We start from the raw sequence: 13,740 nt of genomic DNA, 5'->3' as shown, positions 1-13,740 counted from the left end.
TCCCGGGCCCAGAGAAAGGGAGGGACAAAAGGCTTGGAGAGAGTCAGAAACAAAGACGGGAGAGAGACAGAGAGACACTGGGGAGAGCAGGCCAGAGTGGGGGACAGAGTGCGGACATCCTGAAAGACAGACAGACAGACAGCGGCCACAGTGGGAAGAGCGTGGGGACAGGAGTGAGGGGCCGGGGACCCACAGACAGGCGGGGAGACCCACCCCGAGACCCGGGAGCTAGAACAAGGGCAAGACAGAGACAGGGAGGTGTGGAGAGAGGGGACCAGACAGGCAGGGAAGTCTCTGGGCTCGGACGCAGAGGGGCACGGAGGCAGACCCTTCAGATGAGCTCCAGGCCTCGGCTCTGCTCAGGGGTGCAGTGGAGCTCAGTGGGTGTGCTGCTTTTGGGGAGCCCAGACCAGGGGTGCTTCCCCGAGGGCCAGCTGACACCAGGTCACCCTGAGATGGAGCGCAGGGACCCCGAGAACCAGGAGGATGGGCACCCGGAGGTGAGAGACAGGAGACAAGGGAGGGAGAGACAGACACAGAGAGAGATGCAGGAGATGGAGAGGGCCAGGGGGCAGACACAGAGAGACACACACAGAGAGAACCAGAAGAGACAGGGAAACAGAGAAACATCAAAGACCCAGAAGAACGCAAACCCGAGGACACAGAGCGAGGCCAAGACCCCCGGGGGAAATGTACGCAGAAACAAAGAACGGGAAACCCAGGAAGAGAGGAGGATGGAGAAAGAGAGGGGTAGAGTCAGGGGTGCTGTGGCCTGGGGAGGCCCCCAGTGGGGCTGGGGCTTTTGGTGGCTCCCGCAGATGGCAGTGGGCAGGGTCGCTGAGACAATTACCCATAACCCCGCCAGGACACAAAAACAGGTGGCCTGAGGGCGGGTGAGTCATTGTGACTCACCCTCTCTGGGGACCAACCCCCACCTCAGCCCTGGGCTGGGCCTCCAGCCCACCCTGCTGCTCTAGGTGGGCCCCAGACTCACCCCCTCCCCACCTCTGTCCCTCTCCTGCAGGAGGACACAGCCACGGCCCTCCAGAGGCTCGTGGAGCTGACGGCCACCAGGGTGACCCCAGTGAGGAAACTGCGTGTCCAGTATCACCTCATCCGAAAGCTTGGCTCTGGCTCCTACGGCCACGTGCTCCTTGCCCGGCCTCGCCAAGGGGGTGAGTTTGGTCACCAAAGGGCACAGTCCTTGATGTCCCCCAGGTTTCCGCCTCTGAAACCACTGAGACAGGGAGCAGCCTTGCGGGGAGCTGATGAGGACCCTTCTTGATGTGGCTCCAGAAAGTTAAGAGCTCTGTGGTCTTCCAAAAAATGGAACTCACCCAGAGAGGGTGAGAGACTTGCCTGAGGTCACGCAGCAAGGCGGGAGCACAACTTGGACTGAAATTCAAGTCGCCGCATCCCCTACTTTATGCGAGAGGAAACTGAGGTCCAGAGAGGGTAAGGCAGTTGGGCAAGGCCACACAGCAATCTGAGGCAGAGCAGAAAGAGTCCTCAGGGAAGGTCTCCTCCAACTCCCACTTCACAGATGGAGAAACTCGAGGCACAGAGAGGTTAGACACTATGTCCTGACCCTCTTGTTTTATACGTAAGACGTCTGAGGCTCAGAGAGGTTGAGTGGCTTGCCTAAGGCCCCACAGCAAGATCAGAGCGCCCTGAGTTCCCTCCTGCCCCCACCTCCCCAGCAGGTCCGGTTGTGGCTCTGAAGCTCCTACCTCGGGACTCGGTCCTGAGAACCACCTTCCTGAGAGAGTTCTGTGTGGGCCGCTGTGTCTCGTTACATCCAGGCATCATCCAGACCCTGGCAGGACCCCTGGAGACCCCCCGACACTTCGCCTTCGCCCAGGAGTATGCGCCCTGTGGGGATCTCAGCGGGATGCTGGAGGAACAGGTGACGCAGGCAGGCAAGGGACAGAGGTTGGGACTGCTTATCCCAGGTCTGACTTTGTCCCTCCCCCAATCCTGTTTCCAACCCTGACCCCCAAATCTTAACTCCGCCCTAAGCCCCCAAACCACCTCCTTATTTCTAATTCTCAATGCAGTTTCCATGACTCACCCAAGCCCTAATCCATCCAGGGCAGGGAGTTGGGATTGGGGTTGAGGATGGATCAGGTCTGATGAGGGGGTAGGGATGGAGACAGAGATGGGATTTTAATTGGCATTGGCATTGGGAATGGGTGTGGGTGGAGATGGATGGGTTGAATTTAGGGTTGATTATAGACTGGTCACGGGTGTGGAGAAGAGCACGGTTGGGGCTGCAGAGTGAAGCAGAGATGGCTGAGGATGTGTATGTAGATTGAGTTGGAGAAGGGCTGTAATGGAGTTCTCTCTAGAAAGACCAGGTCAGGACTGAATCCATGATATTCTGGGGGTACTTGAGTTTGAAGTTAGGGTGGGGCCATCTTTAGGAATAGACTTTGGATTTGAAATAGGCTTGGGGATAAACAGAAGGAAAAAAGGAAGGGAGGAAGAGAAGGAGGGAAAGAGTAGGATGGATGGATGGATGGAAAGATTGGTGGATGGATGAACGGACGGATGTTTGGATGGATTGAAGGACGGAGGGATGGATGGATGGATGTTGGCTATTAAATAACTGGACAAATTATTGAATTGCTGACGAGCTGGTGGAATGGGTATTGAGTGGAAACCCTGCTGTATAGATCGTTGGATGGATGACTGGTTTGATGGATGGATTGCTGTCTTGCTGCCTGGCTAGCTGGATGGATCGATCTATCAATCGATTGATGAAATAAACTGTGGGACTTTAGAGCTGGGTCTGAGTTAGAGATGGGACCTGAATTAGTATGGGCCGAAGATTAGGATTAAGTGTGGGATTTGGGTTTTCATTGGAGATCTTGGTGGTCAGTTTAGAGGAGATAAGAAATATAAGGAGTGGGTTTGAGTGTTAGGACAAAGTTTGATGGAAGTTAAAGAAGTTCTGGTGAGATTTGGGGTTCCAGTGAGGAAAACATCTGGGAGTTGGTCTACAGGGGTACAGATGCGGAGGCAGCTTGTGGTTGAGGCTGATCTGGAGAAGCTGTTGGGGGATGTTTTGGGGACACTAGAGGTTGCCGCTGGTCTGGGGATTTGGATTCTTGAACCCCAAGAAGCAACATAAAGAGGGAACCAGGGCAGCCTTTACTTCATCCTCTCTCTTTGACTCCAGGGCCTCCCAGAGCTGCAGGTGAAGCGGGTGGTGGCCCAGCTAGCTGGAGCCCTGGACTTCCTCCATGGCCGGGGGCTGGTCCATGCGGACGTCAAGCCAGGAAACGTGCTGGTCTTCGACCCTGTCTGCAGCCGTGTGGCCCTGGGTGACCTGGGTCTGACCCGGCCTGAGGGCAGCCCAACCTCTGCCCCGCCATGGCCACTGCCCTCCGCCCCACCCGAGCTCTGCCTCCTGCTGCCCCCTGAAACCCTGCCCCTGCGACCAGCAGTGGACTCCTGGGGGCTGGGGGTGCTTCTCTTCTGTGCGGCCATTGCCTGTTTCCCTTGGGACGTGGCGCTAGCCCCTGACCCTGAGTTCGAGGCCTTTGCTGGCTGGATGATCAACAGGCCCCAGCCACTTCAACCACCGCCCCCTTGGGACCAGTTTGCGCCGCCGGCTCTGGCACTGCTCCAGGGGCTTCTGGACCTGGATCACGAGACTAGGAGACCCCCACTGGCTGTCCTGGACTTCCTGGGGGATGATTGGGGGTTAAAGAACAAAGAGAGACCTGGGTGCTTGGGGAGCATGTCCAGTGAAGTTGGGGAGGAGGAGGAAGAGGGGGGAGCAAGCCTGGAAGAGTGGTCAGAGGAGGAGGAGAATGACGACAAAGATGGTGGGAGGACGGGGACAGATGGCGGAGAGCCCTGACCAGGTGACTGGGACGGGTGCCCAGAGCTAGGGCCAAAGGCCCCTCCCCCAGCCCCCATGGCCACCTGGATGGAAAGACAGCTGCTCCCGGGAGGACAGAGAGGGAACACATTGCATCTCTCCCAACCGAAGGCTGGACTTGGATGCACAATTCCCCTCCCGACTGAGGACCCGGGAGTCCGGAACCCCCGGTACCTCCTCCGTCAGACCCAGGAGTCCAGGGCCCCAGCCCCTCCTCCCTCAGACCCAGGGGTCCAGACCCCTCCTCCCTCAACGACCCTTCCTCTCCCTTCTGTCCTGAACGCGTCTTCTTGAAGGAAGGTGCTGTTTCCCCTGTAGATGAATTTCTGCACGGTGGGGACATGTTGGGTGCTTATGGACTTGTGATGTGGTCACACCTCTCCTCTAAGACCTTAGGTGACTCCCGGTGGCCATGGCACCAAATCTGGGCTTTCCAGATCCAACACCATGGAAACCTCGCCTTCCATCTCTCCCACTTCCCTGGGCTCTGGGGGACATTAAGGGAGGCACTCATCCTTTCTGGACCTAAATCAACACACAGACAGGCACACACACACCCTCTCTTGCCTGCAGATGTTTGGAAACCCTGTGTTCTCCCCCGAGAATGCCTTCTTCCCAACTCCAGGCCTCCAGAAAGTAGACCCCGCCCCGGGGGCCTCTCCGGCTCCTCCGAAACTTGTAGCCCAGCGATCTGCGCCCCCACCTTTTCCATCTCCCCTCGCAGGCTGCCCAGGATGGACTTGGCCTTGTTCACCTGTACATCCTTTAGGGTTCTGCTCTCACACAGCGAGCCTCCTGCGCCAGCTCCCTGAGAGCGCGAGCACCGTGGCGTGTGCTGGTCCCGTCCACGCCGAGGGCCACGGCTGGTTTGCAGGGATCTTGTGTCCACCCGGGCCGGCCTGATGCCACCCCCATCCCAGCACACAGACCCCTGACTTGTGAAGCTTCCCGCCTGCAGGGCAGGGGCTGCGTGGATCCGAGGCCGCATCCCCCGCACCCAGCACGGTCATGGGGACCTGCTTCTTTCTGGGGAATCTGTCCTGCGTGCTTTCTAGATTTAAAAACGTGAGTTCACTCCGTACAACAGGGTGTCCTGGATTGGACCCTGGGACAGGTAAAGGTTGTGGGTGGACACGAGAAGCGTCTAGCGTTTGACTGATGGCTACTGTCTTCATTTGGACAAACGCACCGACGGCTGGGTGAGGGATTCACCTGGCAGGGAGCTGGATGAGGAGACATGGGAGCTCAAAGCCGCTGTCCTGTACATCTAAAAATGATTCTGAAATAAAACGTAAATTTAAAAAGAATCAAGTGCGTTCACATTTATCATCTCGCTCGAAACCTGAGGGGGTGGGTGCAACCCTCCAGGCCCCCGCCCCTGCCTCCTACTTCAGTGCTGGGAGTCCCTGCCTGCCCCCCCCCAACAACTCTGAAGTCTGCAGACTCATAACTGGGACTCCCCTCCCTTCCTCCCCTCCCCGTGGGGCCTTCACTTCCCAGTGGCTGCACCACCTGCTGCCCCTCTGCTCCGAGGCTGAGGTCATTTCTCACTGCATCATTCTGGAATCTTGTTGTCTCATCCTTTCCCCACACAGGACCCCATGTCTCCTCCCCCGGACGCCCCTTACTAAACACTTGTGTCTGACCTGTCAGTGGGGCACTGATGGGGCAGCTGGCTGGGGTCAAGGCAGGGGCAAGCTGGAGAAATGATTTCATCCTCTACAGGGGACCAGGACTCTTGGATCTGAGGGAGGAGGGGCTGGGGGCCCGGACCCCTGGGTCTGAGGGAGGAGCGGTTGGGGGCCCGGACCCCTGGGTCTGAGGGAGGAGGGGCTGGGGGCCCGGACCCCTGGGTCTGAGGGAGGAGGGGCTGGGGGGCCCGGACCCCTGGGTCTGAGGGAGGAGCAGCTGGGGGCCCGGACCCCTGGGTCTGAGGGAGGAGGGGCTGAGGTCTGGTCTGAAGAGGGAGGACTGACATCCTGGGCTGGGACATCTGTCTGGCCAGAGCCAGTTCTGGGAGACAACGCACGATGTCGCTCTCCCGCTGAGGTTCAAGGGGCGAGGCCTGGGGCGGGGCTACGACCCCCTAGGTGGGGGCGGGGTCTTGCTGCAGGGCAGGCCTCTGCTGGCCTGGGCTCTGAGTGCTGGGCACTGACCACAGCGGGCAGCCGAAGGGTCAGGCCAGCCTTGGAGAAGGTGAGGTCCGGAGGTTGGAGCCTGGGTCAGGAGGAGGCAAGGGTCAGACCGCCTGAGGTGGGCCTGAGAGTGAAGCTGTGCAGGTGGTCAGAGTCCTGGGTTCTTTGGGGGATCGGGGGCTAATTACAGACCTTGAGACTGTAGAGTGGTTGAGTGTCAGGGACACAGAGTCTGGGGGGGGCGGTCCCAAGATGTGTGAGTTACGTAAGGTCCTGGCAGAGGGGTCAGCTGGGTGTCTGGACCCCTGGGTCTGAGCGGGGAGGGGCTGGGGCTATTGAGTTGGACCCAAGACCACTTAAGGGCTTGGTGATCATTCCCGAGTGCTTGCTCCCACCCAGGACCCAGACGTCCCCCAGGCCCTGGTGTGAGCCACCCCCCCCCCCGCCCCCACCGCCCTGCACAGGCCCTGGGGGCAGAGAGCACCTGTTTGCTCTTAGGGGGCTGAAGCTTCTCATCCACCCCCAGGGCCGGAGTCTGTTTGCTTTGGAAACAGGTGGGGGTGTGTCTCGAGTTATCTGGTTCATCTTTCATCCTCAGGCCATCAGGTGGCGCAGGGATGTGGGGGTGGGGCGAGGGACATCTGTGGCCTCAGGCTTGACCTCACCCCAACCCGCGACTGGTCTCCCCACTCCCAAAATGCCTCTAATAAGAAGGGAAAATGAGTCAGGATGGCCTGAGCCAATCAGCTTCCACCCTCCTCCTCAGACCCAGGAGTCTAGGCCCCCAGCCCCTCCTCTCTCAACGCAGAACTCCGGGCCCCCAGCTCCTCCTCCCTCAGACCCAGGGGTCCGGGGCCCCAGCCCCTCCCCCCTCAGACCCAGGGGTCCGGGCCCCCAGCCCCTCCTCCCTCAGGCCCAGAACTCCGGGCCCCCAGCCTCTCCTCCCTCAGACCCAGAACTCCGGGCCCCCAGCCCCTCCTCCCTCAACCCAGAACTCCGAGCCCCCAGCTCCTCCTCCCTTGGCCCCTGGTCTGGCAGGACCTAAGTCCTGGTCACCCTCTCTTCTGCCCTTGCAGAGATGCCTGGGAAGCCATCAGAGGAGAAACAGGTGGAGATGGGGGCTGTGGAGAACGGCTCTGCAGAGGACCTGGGGGGCCTCACGGCAGAGGAGCTGCGGCAGGGCCAGGAAGCGGCCCTGGCGCTGGAGGACATGATGGCGCTGAGCGCCCAGACCCTGGTCCAGGCCGAGGTGGACGAGCTCTACCAGCATGTGCGTCCCCTGGGCCAGGGCCGCTTTGGCCGGGTGCTGCTGGTCACCCACCGTCAGAAAGGTACAAGGGCCTGGGGACAGAGGCGGGGGGCAGTGGTGTGGGCCCAGGCAGAAGCTAGCCAAGGCTGGGGAGTCTGTAAACCTCAGTCAAGTCCTGCCTCTGCCCCTTCCAGGCTGTGTGTTCTTAGTAACTCCCCGACCCTCTCCGAAGCTCAGCCTCCTCCTTTGAAAACGTGGGTGATGAGTCCTTCTCTGAAAGAACTGTGATTCTCTGAGGACATGTCGGTAGCTCTAGTTGCTGGGGACAGTGGGGAGGAAGACAGCGCCCCCTCTCGTGGCCCTCACATGTGGCCGGCTTAGTGGTCATCGTGGGAGTGACACAGAGCCATGCTGTCTGCCAGGCACTTAGCAAGGCCAGCACACGGTGGTTGTGCAATAAGTGCTCCCCGACCCCAATCTGGTCGTCACCTTCCAAGGAGACTGCAGGGCTCAGCCCTGTCCAGGGGGCTGCTGGGCCCCCAAGGAGGAGTCTGAGCCAGCCCGGCCTTCAGGGAGCTCCCAGCACGAATGGGGAGAGGGTGAGTTAGTTTCCTATGATTGTCATAACAAAGTACCACAGACTTGGGGGGGGCTCACAGTTCTGGAGGCGGGAGTCCGAGATCAAGGTGTCAGCAGGGTTGGTTTCTCCTGAGGCCTCTCTCCTCGGCTTGCGGACGGCCACCTTCTCCCTGTGTCCTCACACCGTCTCCCCTGTGTGCATGTCTGTGTCCAAATTTCCTCTTCTTATAAGGACACCAGTCATACCGGACTAAGGACCACCCCAATGATCTCATTTTACCTCTTTCAAGACCCTCTCTCCAGGGAATTCCCTGGCAGTCCAGTGGTTAGCATTCTGCGCTTTCACTGCCGCGGGCCCAGGTTCAGTCCCTGGATGGGGAACTAAGATCCCGCAAGCCGTGTGGCGCAGCCATATACAGTCATATTCTGTGATACTGCAGGGTGAGAATTTTAACATATGAATTTCGCAGTGGGGAGTTGGGGGGGAGGGACACAAGTCAGCCCATAACATAGAAAGATGCAAAAAGATGCAGACCTGGGTCATCACAGAACTTGGAGGCGATAATGGGGAACAGAGGGTTTGTAAGGGGGCCTCATCCAGGTCCTCAAAATCGAAGGCAGCTTGTGCTTGATGGTGGGAATTCAGGACATTGTCAATGAACAGAAGAGGCACTGCTGCACCCAGCTGGGGAGGGGGAGGGGAATGGTTAGCATTTTAGGTAAGGACGTGACCCTCCCCCATCACACACAGCCTCTTGATGGGCAAGGTTGGGCCCTGGCAGCTGGTGACTCAAAAATTGAAGAAACCATATGCTATTTGTCTTTCTCTGTCTGACTTACCTCACTCAGTATGACAATCTCTAGGTCCATCCATGTTGCTGCACATGGCACGATTTCATTCTTTTTTATGGCTTGAGGAATACTCCATTCTGTGTTTATCCATTCATTTGTCAATGGGCATTTAGGTTGCTTCCATGTCTTGGCTATTGTAAATAGTTCAGCTATGAACATTGGGGTGCATGTGTCTGAATGGAGTCTTCACCAGATATATGCCCAGGAGTAGGATTGCAGGATCATATGATAACTCTATTTTCAGTTTTTTAAGGACTGTAATGGAAAAGAAAAAAAAAAAAAATTGAAGAAACCAGAGTTTCTGCCTTCTGGGAGCTTACATTCTAGGAGGTTGTTTCCACGTGTGGCAAAATTCACAATAATTCCTTAGTGGGGTCTAATACCCAGTTCAGGGTATCTTTTCCCCAGTTGCCTCAAACATGGCTTTTTGGCATGGGTTTACTGGAACAAGGGGCCCAATAAGGTCATTGGAGGTTCTGAGTTCAGTTTTTGTGGTACCGGTCTACCTGCTCCAAGACAGCAGAGTAGAAACTCACTAAACACTATTATCATTATTATTATTATCATTACCACTGGTGTTGTTTCAGTGGCCACGCTATTTTAGGGCAGGCTTGGCAGGGGGCAGGCGGTGGAGGAGGTGAGGGCGGCATGTGGGAGAGAGTCCAGGCTGAGGGGCAGCAGGGCCGGGCCTAGGCTCGTGCACCTCTCACCTCTGTCCCTGCTCCACCAGGCACAGCCTTGGCTCTGAAGCAGCTCCCGAAGGCCTCCACCACCCTCCGAGGCTTCCTGTACGAGTTCTGTGTGGGTCTCTCCCTGGGCTCGCACTCGGCCATCGTGGCGGCCTACGGCATTGGCGTGGAGTCAGTCGACTCCTACAGCTTCCTGACCGAGCCTGTCCTGCACGGGGACCTCATCGCCTTCATCCAGCCCAAGGTGGGTCAGCCTCCCACGGCTCACGGGGTCCCACGTAGACGCCCCTACCCAACCTGGGCCTCAGGAATCACACTCACTGCATCGTGACTCAGGTAGTCCTGCAGAGGCCCCACTGGGCCCGCAGGTCTTGTGGAATCGTGAGGCCTCTAAGGAGTTCACGGCTGCCACGGAACCAACACTGCACCCTACTGAGGTTCACCAGGCCCGATGGGGCTCACACCAGGCCCCACGGGGCTCACACCAGGCCTCACGGGGCTCACACCAGGCCTCCCAGGGCTCACACCAGGCTTCACGGGCTCACACCAGGCCTCACGGGGCCCACACCAGGCCCCACGGGGCTCACACCAGGCCTCACGGGGCTCACACCAGGCCCCACGGGGCTCACACCAGGCCTCACCAGAACCACCCTATTTGGGGTCCTCCATCCCCTGGGCCTGCTCCCCGGGGCCGAGGACAAGCGCTACGGCCCCGTTCCCTTCTGGCTGGCGGGCAGGGTGGTGGACCCTGACGCCTGTCACCCACAGGTGGGCCTCCTGCAGCCAGCAGCCCAGCGCTGCGCGGCCCAGCTGGCCTCAGCCCTGGAGCACATCCACTCCCGCGGCCTGGTGTACCGGGACCTCAAGCCGGAGAACGTGCTGGTGTGCGACCCAGCCTGCCGGTGGGTCAAGCTGACCGACTTCGGCCACACGCGGCCCCGCGGGACCCTGCTGCGCCTGGTGGGGCCGCCCATCCCCTACACGGCCCCGGAGCTCTGCGGCCCCCCGCCCCTCCCCGAGGGCCTGCCCATCCAGCCCGCCCTGGACGCCTGGGCGCTGGGCGTCCTGCTCTTCTGCCTTCTCACGGGCTACTTCCCCTGGGACCAGCCCCTGGTGGAGGCCGACCCCTACTACGAGGACTACGTCACCTGGCAGGCCTCAGGCCAGCCCCAGGCCCGTCCCCAGCCCTGGCGTGGCCTGACGCCTGTGGCCGACGCTCTCCTGTGGGGGCTGCTGGACCCTCACCCCCGAAGGAGGAGCCCCGTGAGCTCCATCCGGGACTACCTGGGGCGGCCCTGGAGGCAGCGGGAGGGGGAGGCTGAGGAGGTGCCCCAGTGGGACAAGGGGGACCCAGAGTGAGAAGCGCGGGGGCAGCCCGGGCCCAGCCCGGCCTGGGGAGGCTCCGGGAGGCAACCCCGGCCCCCATCCTGAGGTCTCCTCCGCATTCACGGGTGGCGACTGGCTGCTCTGCTGTCTGTTGGTCTCTGTCTCATGATTTTCCCCTTTCTGTCCTTATGTCCCACGTCGGGGCGTCTGTCCGCTGCCTTGGTCCGGGGGCAGGGGGCCTCCGAGAGCACCCCGTGTCTGTCCACACCTGCCCCACCTTCCCCGGGCCTTGGCACCCGCTGCGCCCTTTGCCTGCGGTGCTCTCGGTGCTTCCCCGCACCTCCTGCCAAGCTGTCTCAGCCAGGCCGCCCCTCGCCCCCGGCGGGACACTACAGCCGCCCCCCCAGCCTGCACTCCCAGCCCCCTCCTCTTGCTCCGCTCCCCTTGCCTCTGTGACACTCACTCCCTTCCAGCCGTAGGATTTATTTATTCGTAGTGGCGGCTATTCTGTGTGTCCGGCTGGAATGTGGGCTCCCGGGGGCCCAGGGTCTCAGCCTGTCCTGCTCTCTGATGGATGCCACGTAGAAGGGGTGATCCTGCCCTGCGTAGGTGGTCCACAGGTACTTATTCAGTAAACAGACCCACCTGGTTTTGCACGGCCTCCCTCCGTGTATGCCTGTCTTCCTGCCCTTGTCTTTTCTGTCTTGCTGGGTTCCGCTCCCTGCCTAACTCCCTCTTCCTCCCCACGTGCTGGGCCCACGCCCTCTTGATAATGTGCGTTGTCTTCTCTGTCACCCCAACCGCTCTCTGCAAATAAAGTCCACCTGGCATTTAGGTCCCCGTGATGCTGTCGGTCTGGCAGTGTGGGAAAGAGAAGGCCTGCGTGTGCGTGCCTGTGTGCCCTGGAGAGCATGTTGTGGAGGAGAGACAGAGACAGTGAGAAAGGGAGAGACAGACAGAGGCAGAAAGAATGGCAGACAGTGGTCCCACCGGGTGCTCCTGCGAGGTGCTGGCTCCGCGTGTGCGTTTGTGGGCGTGCCTGGGAGTGAGTGTGTCAGCACTGTTTGCACCTACTCTGCACACATATGTGTGAGAAGGAGAGGGATTAGCCACCAGAGCTGGAAAGTGTCCAGTTGTTCTCAGGTGGGTAGGAACTTGAGCGTGTGTTTCTAGGTATTTGTGTGTCCATGGGTGTGAGCCCACGTGTGTGTGTAAATAATGGTGTGTGTTTGTGTGTGTGAGAGAGAGAGAGACATGAGGGTTTGAATGTGTCTCACCCTATGCAGATGACATGAGTGCATGGGTTTTGTGTGTCTACAAGCATCTGAGCCCCCGTGTACTCATGTAATCGTGTGACTGCCTGGGCGAGGGGAGGGAATGGAAGTCTGCGTGCATCTCACTGTGTGCAGTGAGATGTTTACGTGTCTGTGAGGCTTTGGGCCTGCATGTGGTTGTGTGTGTGTGTGTGTGTGTAGCAGGGGGAAGACAAGTCACAGGCACAGCTGCCAGTCACCAGCTGGGCCCTCTTCTCCTTCACACACCCCCCACCGCCACCCATCACCCTGGCCCCTTCTTGGCAGCTGCCCTGTTTGTAAACACTCTCTCTTCCTCTCTGTGCCCTCCTTGGCCGCCCGCCTAGAGAATGGCTACAACTCAGGGCTGGATCATGTGTCACCCTCTCCCTGGCCCTGCACCCCCCAGGGCCCCTGCTGTGGCCACCAAGGTGTTGCCTGGAGGGGAGGGGTGTGGTGGAGGCAGCCTGTGTGGAGTGACCCCAAGGATCCTTTCAATCTAAGTTCAGTCCAGAGACCTGGGGACATGGGCCGCTGTCCTGGGCAATCCAGGTGAGCTTCCTGGAGTAGGGGGAGAATAAGATGGTGGGTGCAGTAGGGGGAGCATGAGCAGGACCTCCTGCCACCTCACCCGTGAATCTGAAATAACCCAAGCAATTAGGCCAAGAATGTGTCCCAAAAAAGCTGGAGGTGGCTGGGGGGTGGGGTGGGGCTGAGGGGCGGGGGAGTGGAGAGGAGCAGGGTCTGGGGGTGGGCACAGAGGGTGCTAATTGGTGGCAGCAGCTGGGGATTAACTGGGAGGTGACAATGACCCAGCGATGGGCCCCCGCAGGAGGGCTGGAGGAAGAGGCAAGGGTGGATGGGGTGGTGCTAATTTAGCATTACTTAATTACAGGACACATAATACTAATCGTAATACTTTACTCGAATGAAGCCGCTTACCCCTCAAGCAGCTCCCAGCAGGTGGCACGTCCTGAACACACTGGAAGGGGTCCCTTAGATCCTCCCCACTTCAGGGGTGGGCACAGGTGGTCCAGAGCAGCCGAGGTCACACAGAAGGTTGGGCAGAGGGAGGATTCAAATCCAGGCCAGCTCTTCAACTGTCCAAGGTCCATGCTCTTACTTACTTACTTACTTACTTATTTATTTATTTATTTATTTATTTATTTATTTATTTATTTATTTATTTATTTTCTTGGCCGCGCTGTACGGCATGTGGGATCTTTGTTCCCCGACCAGGGATTGAACCTGCGCCCCCTGCATTGGAAGTGCAGAGTCTTAACCACTGGACCGCCAGGGAAGTCCCAAGGTCGATGCTCTTAAACTGTAGGAGTGTCCTGTGGCCATCAGGACCTGGGGGAGGGGTCTTGAGGGGACTGGGGGCCTGAGCACACGTGTGTGAGCGTGGGTGTGAGTGTGACAGAGTAAGGATGAGTGTGAGTATGTGGGTGTGTGTTACTGAGGTGGCCGCCCCTCCCTTGGAGGAGATGCGAGTTGGGACACCTACCTGGAAAGGAAGGTCGAAAAGCTTTCGGACCCAGGCAAGGGCCGTAGTGGAAAGACAGACAGTAACATGTGCTGACGAGGAGGTGGAGAAGTTGGAGCCCTCCTATGGGGCTGGTGGAATGTAAAAGATGGGGCAGTTGCTTTGGAAGACCGCCTGGCAGTTCCTCAAAATGTTAATTAACTATGGAGCTACGATATGGCCCAGCAATTCTGCTCCTAGGTA

The 13,740-nt window shown here is 59.0% G+C and overlaps 2 protein-coding genes across 2 annotated transcripts; both read left to right on the top strand.

The window, feature by feature from the left end:
* The first annotated feature begins 455 nt into the window (after positions 1-455).
* On the top strand, positions 456-3,868 carry SBK3 (SH3 domain binding kinase family member 3). The gene is made up of 4 exons (XM_068527992.1): positions 456-500; positions 1,025-1,175; positions 1,704-1,906; positions 3,182-3,868. The coding sequence occupies exons 1-4, from the start codon at positions 456-458 to the stop codon at positions 3,866-3,868; spliced, it is 1,086 nt and encodes a 361-aa protein (XP_068384093.1).
* A 3,234-nt stretch (positions 3,869-7,102) lies between these two features.
* On the top strand, positions 7,103-10,752 carry SBK2 (SH3 domain binding kinase family member 2). Its single transcript, XM_068527191.1, has 3 exons — positions 7,103-7,355; positions 9,435-9,637; positions 10,162-10,752. The coding sequence occupies exons 1-3, from the start codon at positions 7,103-7,105 to the stop codon at positions 10,750-10,752; spliced, it is 1,047 nt and encodes a 348-aa protein (XP_068383292.1).
* The last annotated feature ends 2,988 nt before the right edge of the window (positions 10,753-13,740 follow it).

Source organism: Eschrichtius robustus, chromosome 19, assembly GCF_028021215.1.
Source record: "Eschrichtius robustus isolate mEscRob2 chromosome 19, mEscRob2.pri, whole genome shotgun sequence".
Taxonomy (NCBI): domain Eukaryota; kingdom Metazoa; phylum Chordata; class Mammalia; order Artiodactyla; family Eschrichtiidae; genus Eschrichtius; species Eschrichtius robustus.
The sequence above is the reverse complement of the archived record's forward strand: the minus strand, read 5'-3'. Positions and strand labels throughout refer to the sequence as shown.

What these genes read in the sequence shown, in the direction of transcription:
- SBK3 (XM_068527992.1), top strand. Translation starts at nt 456, where the DNA reads ATGGAGCGCAGGGACCCCGAGAACCAGGAGGATGGGCACCCGGAG. An exon ending in AGGAGGATGGGCACCCGGAG is followed by an intron (nt 501 to 1,024) that starts GTGAGAGACAGG and finishes CCTCTCCTGCAG; the next exon opens with GAGGACACAGCCACGGCCCT. An exon ending in TGCCCGGCCTCGCCAAGGGG is followed by an intron (nt 1,176 to 1,703) that starts GTGAGTTTGGTC and finishes CCTCCCCAGCAG; the next exon opens with GTCCGGTTGTGGCTCTGAAG.
- SBK2 (XM_068527191.1), top strand. Translation starts at nt 7,103, where the DNA reads ATGCCTGGGAAGCCATCAGAGGAGAAACAGGTGGAGATGGGGGCTGTG. An exon ending in GGTCACCCACCGTCAGAAAG is followed by an intron (nt 7,356 to 9,434) that starts GTACAAGGGCCT and finishes CTGCTCCACCAG; the next exon opens with GCACAGCCTTGGCTCTGAAG. An exon ending in TCGCCTTCATCCAGCCCAAG is followed by an intron (nt 9,638 to 10,161) that starts GTGGGTCAGCCT and finishes TGTCACCCACAG; the next exon opens with GTGGGCCTCCTGCAGCCAGC.